Source organism: Lagopus muta, chromosome 6 (assembly GCF_023343835.1).
Source record: "Lagopus muta isolate bLagMut1 chromosome 6, bLagMut1 primary, whole genome shotgun sequence".
NCBI lineage: Eukaryota > Metazoa > Chordata > Aves > Galliformes > Phasianidae > Lagopus > Lagopus muta.
Genome location: NC_064438.1, coordinates 10085614 through 10102154, shown reverse-complemented (window position 1 = coordinate 10102154; position 16541 = coordinate 10085614). Strand labels below are relative to the sequence as shown.

Here is a 16541-nt window from a genome sequence, read left to right as displayed (position 1 = left end):
AGCTCAGAAGACTCCTCAAATCATTTAAGTTAAAGTAATGAAAATAGGTGAACTTGAGAAGGTGGACAGGCACGAATGATCTCTTCCAAAATAGGGAAGAATCCATCTGTTCCCTTTTAAAGTGCATAAAAGTCTTTGCAGCAGTAATGAAAATTCAGGGATGTAAGTCATGGACATCATAGCAGTCTATTAGAGAGAGGAGTGGGGATGTATTACAGAATACTGTGAGCAGCAGCGATTATATAAAAGGGATGCTGCAAAGGCAGCATAGCTAAGGGCAAGCCAAATGATTCAAGGACTCAGGAATCTCAGTTCTTCAAAAATGGAGGGAGAAATGAAGATTTCTATCTTTGAAGAGGCAGGATGAATGCAGAGCCACGCGGACTCCTGAAAGAAGCTGTGAAGATGGAGGTATTAAACAGGATGTGCTTCTCAGAGCAGGAGGCAAATGGCCTCATGGCTGATGATGGGGCTCCTGCTACAGACAGCGTGGGGGCAAAGGGAAGGAAGGCTCTGCCACAGCACCTGGGCCAGTCTCCACTTCCCTTTCATCCCTCTTTGTTCCCACACATTGAAGCAGGCCTCCTGGCCACATGCTCCCAAGAAGGAGGGAGGCACAGCCTCCATGCCCACCACCTCACACAAAGCAAGAGTCTTTCTTCCAACCCATATGTACCATTCTCTTCCTCTTCCCATACCAGGTGACCACACCTCATCTCCTCCCATACATACACAAGACTCAGTTTACTTAAACATTTCCAAAGATACGTGTGTGTTTCCCTGCTAATATTTTTAAAACTTTGAATTCAACCAATCTTAGAATCAAAGAATCACTGAGGCTGGAGAGACCATTGAGATCATCCTCTCCAACCATCAACCCATGCCTGAATTGCTCTAGATCACGTCCCTCAGTGCGATGTCCATCCTTTTCTTCAGCATTTTCAGGCATCTTCCAGTAGAGCAGATGCTTTATGAAGTTCATGCATTGTTCCCAAATTGTATATCTGTAGTTCAGAGGAAAAACCGTAATACATGCTACGCAGAATGGTGAAGCCAATGAGGAAGAAAATGAAGATGACATATATTAAATTGCCTAAGCAATACAGAGAGCCCTAGCCAGATTAACATTTGACACAGTAAAACACAGAATTTTACTCTCAAACTGGAAACAGCCAACACCCATGCTGATCTGCCCCTGGGTACAGTATTGAAACAAGAATCACAAGAACTTACATGTTATTTGCAATTCAGCATATAGCGTTCAGCCCTGAGATTTGAAGAACAGAATTGCACCCTCAGTACAGGTTACCAAAATGGTGCTATTTGGGGAAACTTATCTCATTTTCTTTGTCTTTCTCAACTTTTTTTTTCAGATGCTCAGTCCAAAATTCAAAAATTGGAATATATAGTGATTATTTGTTCCTCTTCTGTATGCATACACTACCTTATGCAGTACAGCACCAAATAAGTACAAATAGGGTCATGCATTTTTATTTCATTATTATTTATTTCACCTACGTGACATCTTAATAATTTCTTCCAGGACCCAGAAACCATCTTCAGTATTCACACTGTCAATCAGCACCCACAGGATGTGTAAGACCTTTCCTTCACGGGGTAGGCATCCCTGTTAAACTCAAAGGTAAACACCTACGTGGAAAGAGCTCTCAGAGAGCTTAGAGGGAAATGCTGAGTAAACACAGCCCTGCTATGAACACTGCTCCTTTAACGACAAGCTCACTGGGATGCTCAAGCTGCCTTGAGTGCTTGATCATGATACGCAGAGGAAGAATTAGCAACTCCTCCTGCGTTCTCATACAACTTCAAACAGTACTATGCACTTAACCAGCTTGTTTTAAACATTTTGCCTTCATAAGCAAAATTTTAAGCTAGTGTAATACCATTCTAAGAGTATTAATTTAATTGAAACAAAACAAGACTTGTCACACAGTTCTCAGCTGGTACTGCTGACTAACTCACATTGTTGTCTTGCAGCTGAAACCAGCGCAATAACGTTCATAACCGGCTTGCTCTAGGTTGAATGGAAACTCAAGCCAAGCTGAGAAACATTTGTTTTCTTTGATAATGCATCACCAAGGAGTGCTCTTCAAAGAGTCACTGCTGTAAGTTTACAAGATAATAGAACACATGCTGAGAGAACCTGAGTACCCATCAGGATTTGGAAATGATTTTCTTGAGCTCAGTTTTTTATCTGGGTCCTTGTTGGGTGCAGAGGGGCAGAATGAGGCATCGCTTGAGACTTGGACATACAGAGCTTGCTCGGTGATCGGGAAGGAGCCAACCATCCCAAGCAAAAAGACAACCAGACAGAAAGAAGCAAACACTGAGCACCCATCCAGCCTAGCACAAAGGCTACTGCAACATGGCCACAGCTTCTCAGTTCAGTGCTCTGTTTCACGCAAGAAAACATTTATAACAACAAATACTGTCATAGCATTTGGTGCAGAAGGCAATCGGAAACTTGTTTATCATACAGAAAACGGACTCAATTGTGTACAGTGAAACATACCATGGGGACCCCAGGGCAGTGGTTCCTTCAGCCTGGGAGAGAAGACAGAGGAAGAAGACATGAGACTATCAATCCCCGGTGTCATTTTTTCAAGTCTTGCAGACAGAAAACTCTCTGACTTCATGGCTGGACACCTACAAGGAGACATCAAAACTGTTCTCCTTCCCTCTATCTTGGCCAGAACACAGTTGTTATTGCCTTCAGCCCACTCAGGATCCTGCTGGGACACATTTTTCTTTTGAGAGTGACCACTGGCAAATTGCAACTCCGGACATAATGCAGCCACCATGCCAGAGCGCTGCACAGTAACTGCCTACAGGGAGCACAGGAATTGCGCTGGGCACAGTTAGAGCCGAGCAGTGCATTACTATAGCAGGGCCCCTCTGGCTGCTCTAACTCAGACCTGTCAGCGTTTCCAGCAGCTCTTTCACCAGGAATTACTACAACAGTTCCAAAACAACAGAAAACAACAGGCGAGAAAATAAATAAATAAATAAATAAATAAATAAATAAATAAATAAATAAATAAAAACACAGCAAGTCTTCAGGTTAGCCTAAGAACTCAGTCTATAGGTACATCACCCTCACTCTGAGACAACACTAGGACAGACCCCCATGAAATGTCCCCAGCGAAATCCAACTCGTTTAATACAGATACACCAAACCTTTGAGGCTGTTCATTTGTGGGTGACACTGATGCATCTCTGAAACCCCCCTGTGGGTGCAGGTGCTGTGACTGTATCAGCAGAAAGACCTTTAGCTTTCCAGGCATTGCAGGAGGCAAGTCATCGGGACTCATTCATTGGGCCTGTTTTGTTGTTGGTTGTTTTTTCCTCCATTCAAAAGAGCATTCTGCTGCCATTTCCACTATGAGCAATTCCATCTCAGGGTGGAGTGTGCACGGGGGACGAGGAGCAGAAAAGATGCTACGAAACCTGGGAGCTGAGCTTGGTGAAGAACAACTGCACCAGTCAGCATCCCAAGTAAGCCACCACGGGAATTATATTTCTCTCCCACTTTCCCCTACGTACTTAATTCAGGGCCAAAGGGGTAGTATGCGTTCACCTTTGAGCTCCCATGTCACAAGTGACTATATTCATTCAGCTTTCCTATTTAACTAAATGGAGTTCACACATGCTGCAGTATAAAGTTACCTCTGCCCATCTGAAAGCAGTCCAATCAATGCTACGCATAGAGAGAGGCATTTGAATCAGCCTTAAGTTAATTCTTAGTAGTCGAATCTGTGACAGCATGCTGACCCTTTCAAGTCAACTGGGAGCAGGCAATCTTTGCAGAAGATCCTCAGGCCTTTAATCAGATTCTCAGTGGGTTTTAAAGAGATACTGCAGCATCAGTTTGTAAACATCTCTCTAGTGAAAATAAAGATTACTTCTGACCTAGCCAATTACTCAGTCCCAGAAGATATATCCTACAGTTATAATTGAATGAACCATAGGGAAAGAAAATATATTTTAGGTAGGGGGTAGCAAACCCAAATCCCAACTTAGGATGCAGTCATCCTGTGGAAGGATCAGGTAGAGAGAGAAAAGCTTATAAAAAAAAAAAGTATTAAATCACCTAGTCCTTTCTCCTTCCAGGGCAAGATTGCTCTCTCGAGTGCAGAGCCCTACTAAGATGAGTGCAAATTATCAGCTGAAGCTCTTCCTGAGAAGCAAGTGAGATGGGGACAGACCAAAGCATTATTTTGAGGAGACCCATAATATCAAATAAGGGTTTGCTGCAACACAGAGAACCCCAGGAGAAATGTCAGCTCCTGAAACAGGAGTATACTGTAATTTGAGTTTGCCAGGAGAAAGAAAACGCTGGAGAAAGAGCAGAGGACTTTCGCTCAGTCCAGAAACTGCCAGAGACATTAAGCAGTCTCTTGCTGCATTACTTTAAAACTGCATTTTAGCATTAAGAGCCATCACACTCTATGGCGGAGAGATATAATTACTGACTTAAAAAAAAGAAAAAAAAATTAAGTTCTTTATTCTGGAGCTATTACAGGGTAATGTGTAACAGACATCACCCGATGGGCCATGAAGGCTCCAAGGGCCATTACAGCCTCACAAGTCAAGACCTGTGTGAAGGTTTTAAGGTTTGTGGATCACTGCTCTCACACCGAGCAGCATGGGCAACACCTGCACATCAACACACATGCAGGACAGCAAGGGGATGCTTCTGCCACAGCAGCTGCTTATGGATTTTGACACTCGGATCCAGCCACATCAGATCCTTGGGAAGTTCAGAAACTGCAGACGTGGCACTTGCCATTCCTACCAAGGTGATCACCTGTAAGTGTAATCACTTAACACTTAATAACATAATCACTTATACCTAAAGGTGTAATCACTTTTTTCCTTCTTATTTTTTAAAGGAGCATCGAGGAAGAGAATGCCCCTCTCCCTGCTTCCCCATTGGGGCCCCCCTTTTATTTTACTTTCACAGAGGAGTAAAAATCCCAGCCAAGTGACGGGTTTATAAAATTTTAATAGGAAAGAAAAAGGTATCCTCGGGCAGGATCTTATGTGCAGACTTCCACCATAAATGAACACTGAGGAAAATATGGGTTTTATATGGAAACACTGACAGAACTTCATACAGCGTGATATAATGCCTCCACATGGACTGCGGACCTGAGGGACGGGTGAGTCCCACATCCTGCAGCCATAGGCTCTCACACCACCTCAATCCCTAACCCGATCGGTTCAGCTCCACACCTCCAGGGCTCCCCTGGGAGAGATGACCTAAAGACTAAATTCCTTCTGAAGACCAGAAGCTTTCCTGTTTCTAGCCTAGAAATATTCTCAGCCATTTACAAACGCTTATGGTAACGACAATAAAATCCTTAGGGAGCAAAAAGCCTCTTTTCCTCTCCCTCCCTGATTCTCCTCTCCCTGATGCTTCCCCTCCCTGTGGCCTCACGCAGGGCAAAGCGGCCAGCCTCTGCTTTGCAGAGTTATACTGGTCCATGCACAGACCCCTCTCATTTCAGGAGTACCCTCTCTTTTCTCACTCACTGTCCTCAGCTGACCTGTGGCTTACCTCTTACAGACACAGAGGTCTGCCTGTGCACTCTCCAGCACTCATAGCCACTCCAGCACTGATAGCCATTGTGATGGGCAATTCACAGAATATCACAGAATTGCAGGGGTTGGAAGGGACCACAAGAGATCATTCAGTCCAACCCCCTGCTAAAGCAGTACCCTACAACAAATCACACAGGTAGGCACCCAGATGGGTCCTGAATATCTCCATAGAAGGAGACTGAGCAACCTGCTCCAGTGCTCCATCACCCTTAGTGCAAAGAAGTTCTTGTTAGTATGGAATTCCCTATGCTCAAGTTTTAGGCCATTACTTCTTACCCTATTGCTACGCACCACCAAGAACCACCTGGCCTTGTCCATTTGCCTCCCAACTCCCTTCAGATATTTATAAACATTTGTCAGATATAACAGATCCCCTCTCAATCTTCTTTTCCCCAGACTGAACAGCTCCAGGTCTCTCAGCCTTTCCTCATATAGGAGATGCTCCAGGCCCCTCATCACCTTCCTGGCCCTCCTCCAGATTCTTTCTAGGAGATCACTGTCCTTTTTGAACTGGGGAGCCCAGAACTGGACACAGTAGTCTAAATGTGGCCTCACCAGAGCAGAATAGAGGAATATCACCTCCCTTCACCTGCTGGCAGTTCCTCATTCACTCCATGCTGGGATTGCCCTTCCTCTTCCTCAGCTATCACACCCCACCGCCTTTTGAGGTCAACCAGCACCATAGGTTCATTAACGAGACAGGCTCTGTCTGACAGCAGAACTCATGGCTTTGGCTTTAGCTTCTCAACTGCCACTTCTTAATAAAGAAACCTGTGCCACAAGGCACAGTTGCACCTTGTTCAGGCTGCCGTTCCTTAAAGCAGCCACAACCCCAGAGCAGCTCTCCATAGGAACGTAGCACCGAACTGAGCGGCTCGTTACTTTTTGCCCTTTGCCATCCACATGCACACACGTCTGCCCACCCAAGTTTTGCTCTCACGGAACCTGATGCTCTTCAGCTGCATAGAGGAGGAGCGGTATCACCTCATCAGGGCGGATTCAACGAGGTGTGCAGGGTGGAAGCACCATTACGTGTTATTAAAGCGTCAGAGGTTTAAGCCCTGTGTTGGTTCAGTCGTAAGTTACCAACCAGCGCCGATGGCAGACATAAAGCTTCCCTTAAATTATTAAGCATAAAACAGCAGACTGTAATATTTTGCTAAACCCAAGTACAGACACAGACAAAGATGTCATTTCAATATTTGAAACCAGCAAGTTTAATTTAAAATAAGAGCAAACCAATAAGCTCAGAAAATAGCAATGTGTGAGAGGAAAATTACACTGCTAGAGAAAAAAGTGGAAGGACTTAAGAAATTTATAAAAGTAATCTCCAAGTGGAAATTAGAAATCAACCCCTAGAAACAGAATAACACAAAAGAAATATTACTGTCCACTTTCTAAATCAATATAACACCGCTACACGACAGAATTACCATGGTAACTCAAGTAAAAAGAATAAAGCAATTCTTATTATTTCAAAATAAAATCACAGCCTGAAGCCCAGCTTTTATTACAACTGCTGATAGATCGCTGGCTTGTATTTATCTGAAATATTGCTTTTCAATCAGCTATTTTATGAATGTACAAATTTCACTGAGCAGCCCACTTAGACTGAATGCCTAAAAGCCCCCAAAAAGACCAGTCGATGGATCGATTGTACGCACGCACGCGGGTTTTTAAGGCAGCCTTATTATGCAGGCTTTGGTGTTTTATTTGATCCAAATTAAAGAGAGATATGGGAATGAGAGAAGCCAACTCAAATCCTTGCTTAGTCTGGGCTCCCTACGTTCCAGCCTAGGTTCCTTGGAAAAACACAGCAGGGATAAGGAGGAATGGCAGCAGCCAGATCTCCCGTCTTGCCCAGGTGCACACCAACACGCTCCATCCAGTCAAAGCAAAACAGAAAACGATGCCTGAACACAGAGTTGTTTAAGTGTTTGGCCTGGGACAGCTTGCAGAGTAATGCAGCTGTGATCACACTCAGCTCAATCCAGAAGTATACACTGCCTCTCAGCAAAGCGTGGTCCTCCGCCACCCACTGCAAATGGGCTCTAAAAGCAACGGTGGAAACAATGTGTGCTTAATCTGAGCATGGCCTGCAGAGAGGTCACACACTCAAATATCCTGTTTTCTGTGGTATCTGGTTGTATTTTAAAACACTTTTCCTAGAGACTTCAAGCCAGCTGAGGTCACAAACAATCACACTGAGATTAGGAAATGGAAGGAGCTGGGGAAGCGAAGGGGAGCCTCATCTGACACACTGCAATAGGACACCCTGAATTGCAATGAGAACCTCTTTGAATTAAAACGGAGGAAGGCGTAAGCTTCTGGGGCGAATACTGAGTTTTCATTCTAATAAAGTCTTGCCCCAGGAGAGGGAAAGGGAATCTTGAAAGACGGAGACAGGATTTTACATGTGCTAAAAGCATAGGTGTGACACTTTTGGGGAAAGAAAGGGGGAAAAATACCTTCATTGTTATACATGACAAAATTGCAACTAAATGTTTGCTTTGATCCCAGCGCATAAAGGGTGAAGCTTTTAGGCAAGGAGCGGCAGGTGATCTCAGCTCTTCTGCAAGTCCTAATGCTCCTAAAAGCCACTCTTCCAGTTTCTGTAATTGGGCATCAGTAGTTAATGTAGTATTGACTGCATTACATGCTCCTGTGCATCCTCTCACTAATGCCAATTGCATCACCTTGTACATTTACCATATTGCTTAGCCAATAGCTGTTAAAAGCAATCCAAATCATGAATCATATAGGAAACTTTTAGCAAGACACGACATCCAAAGGAGACAATTTACAGTTGAGTTAATCTGGGTACATTAGCGAGACATGGATTCAGGAAGACAGACCAATTTATGTTACTTTAGTTTTACCCTTTATTGCTTTGTATAGGCAAATGAATGGAAGGGCACGGAGTAAAAACAGATATAAAGGAGTCCTTTTCAAAACAGATCTCCATTCTGCGCAGACAGGTCAAAGGGTTTGAGACTGATGCTTGGTTCAGGCTTTCATAACCATAACAGGGTACTTACAGAAATCACTTTCTACAAAGGAGGATAAAGACAAACATATAATGGACTCTGAATAATGCTCGATACCCACCCCCACGGCGAGCACAGCAGGCAGAACCCAAGTTGCTCAACATTCTCCTCGGCACGGCTTGTCCACAAGTCACCTGCTGCCAAGTGTGCCAGGGAGGGGCTGCACACAGCATCCCAAGCAGCAGGGCACGGCAGCCCTCCACCTGCCTGCACGGGAAGTAAGGCCCTCCCCCACAGCTGACCTGAAAGGATTACGTCCTTTAGAAATGTATACCCATCTCTCCGGAACAGCAGGGAACGACACAAGCATCGCAGAGATGTTGGTTAACCCACGTCAGTGCAAGGTAGAGCCAACCAGGAAGCAAGTCAAGAGCAAGCGCCCTCTGACAAAGCACCTTTTGCAGAACAATTTCACACTGCTTGCCTGACCAAAAGATGCATAGCAAACTGACATCGTTCCTCGCTGCTCTTCTGACCAAGCTCAGCAGCAGTAAGAAGTGAGGAGATGGGAGGAAAGGATGGGAAGGAGCGTGCTGCTGCCACCTCTACTGGGACAGGGAGCAATCTGCAGTGCTTTTGGAGGAGGAATGAAACAAACAAAGGGGTAAAGGGGACCTAGGGGAAGCAATCAGGCAAGAATTTCACAAAAGAAAAACTGAACTGCACTCTTACATATTGGATTCCAAAGCACTGTAAACTCTGCTGCTCTACGTCTAGTCTGAAAAAGATCATGATTCTCCTTTGAAAAGCTTCCAGAAGTCCCTCCAAAAGATTTGCACAGGCAGGGAAAATGCCAAAACAAAACATTTTCACTAGCTGATCAATTTAAACAGCTGTGGTAAAGCTGCAGCCACTGGCACCATCATTAACAATTTAAAGCATGGCTGCTTTTGTCTTCCTTCCCAGTTACATTCTCATTATGCCTTTTTATTTATTAGAAACACAGTCTTCCAGAATACATTTCTGTATCTCAGATCCATAATAAAATGAGTAGGAACATCCCTGGCTTCCACTCAAATGGATGTTTATATTGGCGAGAGGGTTAATTGTTTAATTCTGGTCCAAGTTCTCCGCAGTTCAGTCATGAATATGCAACAGTCATCCACTTTTTCTTTAAGAAAAAACACAATTGTCAAAATCAGTAGTTTAAAAAGAAGGCAAATATTACTTCCACCACCCAAATCACCCTTTCGGAGCTCGATTAGCGTGCAAGAAACTCTGAACACTGGAGAAAAGAACTCAAATACTCAACGAAATTTAAAAACCCTCTAAATTTGGACGACAGCCTTCATTATCTGCTTTGATGTGCAATGTGTGAAGGAACGAGTTTGCGAGAACATCCAGTGGAAAGGAGAGCCGAGCATCTGCTTGCACAGATAGCACCCAACATCACTCTTGGAAACTTAGGCTCAGGAGTCATCCTGTTGGAGAACAGAGAGAACACAGGCACACATGCTTACACACCCAGAATTAAAAACAGTGGCTGCAGTGAATTGATCCCAGGCCATCCATAGGTTTAATTATGTTAATCTAATAGTGAGCAACTTTCATTTTAAGTCACCCTTCCGTCCGCCCCCAAGTCTTCAGTGAATAGGCTCTACATTCACTGAATAAATCACTCCCTGGCAACAGTTACGCACATTACTGAAGTTGGGGGCAGTGCCTTCCATGCGGCTTAAAGCAATGGCTATGTATTCTAAATGGTGACAGTTCTGTCCAATTTTAAAAAGATATGGACCCATTAGAGTTTTATAGTCCAGCATTTAGCAGCATCTGCAGTGCCTTTTTTATTCTTCCATCGCAACGCTTAATGCTTGATACCATCATTCTGATTCCGAATTGATTTCAAGTGAAACACCTTATCTGCCATAAACTTTCATGTTCTCTACCTAAGTAAGGCTTCTCACGGATGCAATTGGTCACAATGCTGTAAGAACAGTTGCCTTTAGCAGGAACGGAACGGCTCACGCCAATGATAGGGAAGCAAAACTTGGAGCAGCAAGCCCATCTGCAGATAGAAGAAAACTATATCCGAACACAAAGCCTGAAAACCTCAAGAAAGCCTCCGAATGAAATCAATTAATCCTCCAACCATGATAAATTTCTTAACCATTTAAGAAACATATCTCAGACTCTGCTGTGACCCTTTATCACCAGACCTAATGGATTACTTTATTAATAATGCACTGCTCTTAAAAGGAATTTTTCCGAAGATTCTACCATAAGAGAGTATTTTCAGGATGGCTATGACAAACAGGCTGACACGTTCACATTGCAGCTATTAAAGATAATAAAATTTAACAATAACTCCAAAGAAGACAAATTATGTTCTGCTGCCGGGGTATCAAGCATCCTTTCTACTGTATTAAACCAAAATTACAGTGCTACTAATTTCCAAGAATCAGCTTCCTCTTCTGCCATGTTACTCGGGCTGAAAAACATTCATAGGCTGTTTGAGCACTTATGTCAACCAGACAACCAGCATGTCTCACCAGCATCTGGGAATGAAGAACGATGATCCCCTATAAAGATGCCTACCCCGATCTTTCAGCTATCTCATCGAGGCAGATACTAAAAGTATTTGATTGCCTGGCAGCAGTGTAGCTACACAAAGCAGCGTGTTCCTATCGGGACCGCTAACTCCTTTCACCCATCTTCTTCTCATAGAAAGAGTAACTAGTTTTCATTTAATAGAGCTCTAGGTTTTCAGGGCTCCAACTACAGTACCTTTCATTTCTTGAAAAGGTTTAAGCAGTTCAGTCTCCCAGTGGCTCATGCCTCTGTACACCGTGTCCATGTGCAGAGGGCACCTGTGGAAGGCTACCCTGACTACCTCCAGCTCTGCCCTTAATCAGATTTGGAGAAGCATTTCAGAATTTCTTCTGGTCTTCTTCAGATTCCTGCTTTTACAACCTTCTGTTGTTTCGTAAATACACAAATCCAGTGCTGTGCATCTGAGTCACAAGACTAGACAGGCCAAACCTCTGAAATTACACCAAGACCACATGTGCCAAGATTGCTGTCCCAACAAACCACTGGGTAACCCAAATAAATAGGGAAATACAGGGTCTTCAGTGTCCTGCATCAACCATTCTTCAAATAAGCCACTGTCTGGGAAGATCCACAGTATTTCTTTGTAAATGGATAGCTAGACAATGATGGATCATAGGGAAGGTCTTAGACAAGCGCAGAAGACAGAAACAAAAAAACCAGCTGGGACTATCTGGAAACAGAAAAATTAAATTCCATCTTACTGGAGGGAAAAGCAGCCAGCCTGCCATTTCTCCTCCTCTCCCTTTGCACAGTTCTTCAGTCGGTAGGTGTGAGAAAGGTGCCTTAAAGTGAAAACAAAAGATACCAGCTACACATAGAACTCTCCTTCCAATGCAGCGCCAGTTTCATGAAGCTTCTGGGCAGCCAGCACTTGCCTCACTTTTGCAGGTGTCATGATTGTTACCAACAGAAGCAGATCAGAGGGCTTGCCTGCCTGGCAGCAGGTCTCCCTCCATGCCCACATGCCGATGCGCACACACACAGCTGCTCACAAATGTACTCCCAAGGCCAGCCTGCAGCCCTGCTCCTTGGTTAGGGCACACTTGTGGCCTGCCATTACAGAATCAATTTCACTGCTTTTCCAACTCCAAAATCCTGTCTCTTTCCTCCTGAGCAGGGTGAGATGGGCTCATACGCAACAGGGAACCCAACTGCTGCTACTCATCCAGCTTCAAATTGCCAAACGTTCATTGCCCTAAATGCCTCCCATCAAACTCGGGAGGTTCTCCAACCCTGGGTATTCACATTTTTCTTCTCATTTTTCAAGAGCTATGGATTTTATTTTTTTTTTTTCAATTTCTTTTTTTCATTGTTATTAAAACTAAGGTTTGTGTATTGGCACACGGCCCTTCCAATGCCATTTACTCTTGCGGTCTATTTAATCAGAGTTCTACTTCAAAACACAAAGGACCCATGATTTGGGGTACTAACGTCTGTGCAAGCACTGGGACAAATGCACAGCTGATCAGGGCTTTTACAAGTGCACGCAGAGTCAATAATTTGGTTCAAGGATACGATGTCTAGTTAACACAGTACAAGTTAGCTAAAAGGAAACTTTCACCCTCCCCACATATAACAAAGAACTGTGATTTCTATTAGTGCATTTCATACCATACATGCTGATTACTAGGCTGTGCTTCATTGTTAGCACAGATTACAGCTGGGATAAGCTGCAGCTTTTTCCTAATTGCTATTATGATGACTGAATTTTTGTTTTGTGTCAAGCATTATTCACACATTATACTCAAAAATTTGATCCCTCCACGACGCATTATTGATTCCATGCAGGCAACCACGCTGCCGCCAATGTGAAGAATTAATTTGGGCTATTCTACTTGATTTGCATTGCTCCATCATAGCAGAACACAACTCTATAGGGAAACACAAATTGAAAAGGAAGATTTAACAAAATATGGAAAAGGCTGCCGTCCTTTAAGAGATGAGCCTTAAGAAGGGGGGGGGAGGAAAGCAAAAAATAACAAAGCCCAGCACAACACGTGTGGTCCAGTAAGAAATAAGGTCAGCCAGCCAAATTCATCTTAGTCAGAGGAAGGTTACAAGAGTAGCCCTACGCCTCTAATAAAGTAAACTAGCTTGCTTCAACTTGTATTGCCAAAGAAAACAAGCGAACACCTCTGAGAGCGACACTGCTTCAAAGCCTTTGAAACCCTGTTAGCTCCATTTGTTTTCCCAGCATAAGCAATGCTCAACCACTTAGCGTGTCTTTTATCCGCAGTCCAGTCAACTGCAAAGCTGATCTAGAAGATGTGTAACAGATGCTTCACATCTACCTCTTTTTTTCAGAGCTCTCCTGCGTTAACAAAGGGACTTACGAGCTCTGAACTGAAATCAAGAGAGGGATTTTATGTGTTTTGACCTGCAGATTATTTCACAGTTTTAGGATGCCAACTTCACTGAGCAGAATCCCTTCAGAAGGGCAAGAGAACTTACGTGTGGGTGCTGAGACCCCACACTGAGTCAACATTTGATCAGAATCCACTTAAAGAGGACACTGACAACGACGCACTTCTGCTTGGTCACAAATGTTGGGTGTGTAACATCCAAGCCCACAGACATTTTGTCCGTTGTCCCAAGCACTGCACACCTGAATGAGACAAAAATCCACATTCCATCCCAGAAACAAGACTCAAACTCTACGCACGTCAGCACACTGCATTATTTTACAAACCAAAGGTGTCAGGAGATGAAGGACCTCAAAATGCTAGACGCAAAGCATAGTATTTCCCCTTAGTATTTCTTGGGGTGCCGTGAGGGGAGAGAGAAGAGCTTCAGTCCAAGACTGGTTAAAAGTGAGTGCTTCCATTACGGCCAAATCTTCTTTTCTGACTGTGGTCCAGTGCAGGATTAATTTGGCTTTGAAACACCAAAAAATAGATAGGTGTTGGGGAAAAGAAATTATGTTGCGCCAACCTATCAACAGGGAAGCTTTCCGCACTGCTCACAATGCACAATTACAGGAAAGCAAGAGACTTTGAATTGCAAGTTATTTTCCTCAAATATTTCTAAAAGTAATACATACATTCGAGTAAAATCCACCGTACTGCCAGAACATTCCATTTTCTCCAAGCACTTTGGATCCCTGTGAAAAGCTGCTTCCTGTCCACAGCCTGCAAGTATTCACTGTTTTCTCCTACTTCCAAGTAAACTTGCTGGTTACTTTTATTTTCTAACCACAGAAAGAGAATTCTACGAAAATAAAAGCAGAGAATCCAGCAACAGAGCCATCAGCACAGCCCTTCGCTCACTTACAAAGGTGAGATGGAGCAAGGAGATGATGGCTACAGCAGTGTGCTGGGCGCTACGATGCAGCTCTTGCCTTCGCTACACGAAGTGGCACTGCCAGCATGGGATTCCATTGGGATGGATGGCTACGGATGGCTCCCACTGCTTCAATCTTTCTTTGCTCGCAGTGTGCAAGTTATCAGGGAATTTTCAAACCGCAACATAGCAGATCCTCATTGAGAAGTTGCAATGGAACTTACTGCATCTGTCCCGGGCACAGCAGGTGAGCGGGCAGCTGGGTTCGGTACCACTGAGCACTGCCTGCCAGCATCAACACACAGCCCTCAGCCACCAGCAGCGAGGGCTGCTCCTAACAGAGCGAGTGTCTGCAAAGTCCTCAATTAAGTCAGGTCCTACTTCCGTTCATTCATTCAATCACCTCCTAGCAAACCTCCATTTAGAGCCGGCAAAAAGGCACCACTTTTCTGCCGGAGCAGCTCATTAGCTTATCATCAGCACAGTTACAGCCACGGAGAAAAGCTGCAAGAAATACATATTAAGGGTGTACATTAAGGAGACCCAAATGACACGCAAAGGGAAGGAAAACATCTCAACATCAGGTTTACATTGAGAGCTGTTAAAATAAACGGGCTAAAATGGATGTATCAGAGGGAGTTCGAGGAGGAAAAATCTAAACAGACGTAACAATAAAAATAAAAACGAAGCCGCTTCTGCACACAGAGATCGAGGTAAACCCTCGGGTCCCGCCGACAGGAGCTGACACGCGTGGGCACGCAGTTCCCGGCCGCGTCCCGGCGCCGCTCGCCCACCTACCGTCGTCCTGCTCCAGCACCATCATCGCGGGGCTGCGCTCGGGCAGCGCGGACCTCCGGAGCGGGAGAGTCCTCGTGCGGCGCGGGGCTCCGACAGCCTCCCGTCCGGCGTTTAACACGGATGGCGCTCCGGCAGAGCGGCGCTCGGGGGGTAAAGCGCTCTGCGGGATCGACTGCGAGCTCACCTACTTCTGCGCCGCAGAACTGCGAGGAACTAAAACTGCAATTCAGAAAGAAGGACGATCGGAGCGGTTCCTCCGGCTCTCACCTCCTCAACGGTTCAATTTACAGCGCATAACCTATTTTAATGCGATCGCTTCTGACGGCCCGTAACCCCGGCCGCCGCAACGAGCCGGCACGCAGCTTTATGAAGCGTCTCCCTCTGGCTTCGGGCTGAACCCACCGCCCGTCACCCCGGCAGGCCGGCCCGCGGCCCCGAGCGCAGCGGGGAAGGCGGGCGCCCGCCCCCGGCGGCGGGATGCGGCGCGGCAGCGCCCCCTGCAGGACGCACCGCGCACCTCGGCCCGGCCCGGCGCCTCCCGGAGAGCGGCCCGCGGGGCTGGGGGCCGCCGCTCCCCTCGGCGGAGCGCAGCGCAGCGCGCGGGCTCGCCGGAGAGCGAGCGGACGCGGTACCCGGCGGCAGCCCGCTGCTCGCTACTGTCTCGCTCCGCAGACGTAGCTCCACTTTCGCTAGGTCGCAATTACGGTGGATGTATCAGCTCGGCCCTCGCAGGTCCGCCCCACCTGTCAGAGACGCCATCGCCGACCGAACGCAAAGCAACAAGTGCGGATCCTGCGCTTCGCAACAGCCGTCATCCGGACCGCACTCGCACAACTGCGGGGTCAGCAGCTCTGCTGCCACCAGCCGCACCGCCTCGGTCAGCCTTTGATACAGAAAGCACTATATTCCTATTTTAACTTTTTTCCCTTTGCAACCTGTACAATGCGCTCCAGGCTCAGGCTGCGTATCTGCAGTACTATTGCTAGTCAGATCCCTTATTCCCAGCTGAGGTGGCATTTCCTTCCCTTTCATTCCAAACACTTGATCCCAACAACCCAATAAGTATCACGGCCCAAAAAGAAGGAGGGTTCACTCAAAGATTAAGGCTAATAGTTGAAAGCATTGGGCACAAGCTAACAAGAACTTGGGCTGTTCTACATTGGAAGCATCTTAATACTTCTGAAGTTACGACCGGCCTTCAGCAGAGATCTGTGACCTCCAAAAATGTTCCACCATTGTCCA

General features: G+C 45.5%; 1 protein-coding gene across 6 annotated transcripts in view; it reads right to left on the bottom strand.

The window, feature by feature from the left end:
- Positions 1-16541, bottom strand: part of LMO1 (LIM domain only 1) — a 332446-nt gene that overhangs the window by 28322 nt on the left and 287583 nt on the right. The window contains exon 1 of one of the 6 annotated variants that reach the window (XM_048950047.1): positions 15300-15749. The exons of 4 other annotated variants lie outside the window; for them this stretch is intronic. In XM_048950047.1, coding sequence (XP_048806004.1) covers positions 15300-15324 — 25 coding nt within the window. In that variant the 5' untranslated portion in view covers positions 15325-15749. Of the gene's footprint in view, positions 1-9934; positions 10313-15299; positions 15750-16541 lie in introns of those variants that run through there. One more of the 6 variants, XM_048950050.1, reaches the window with a different exon arrangement.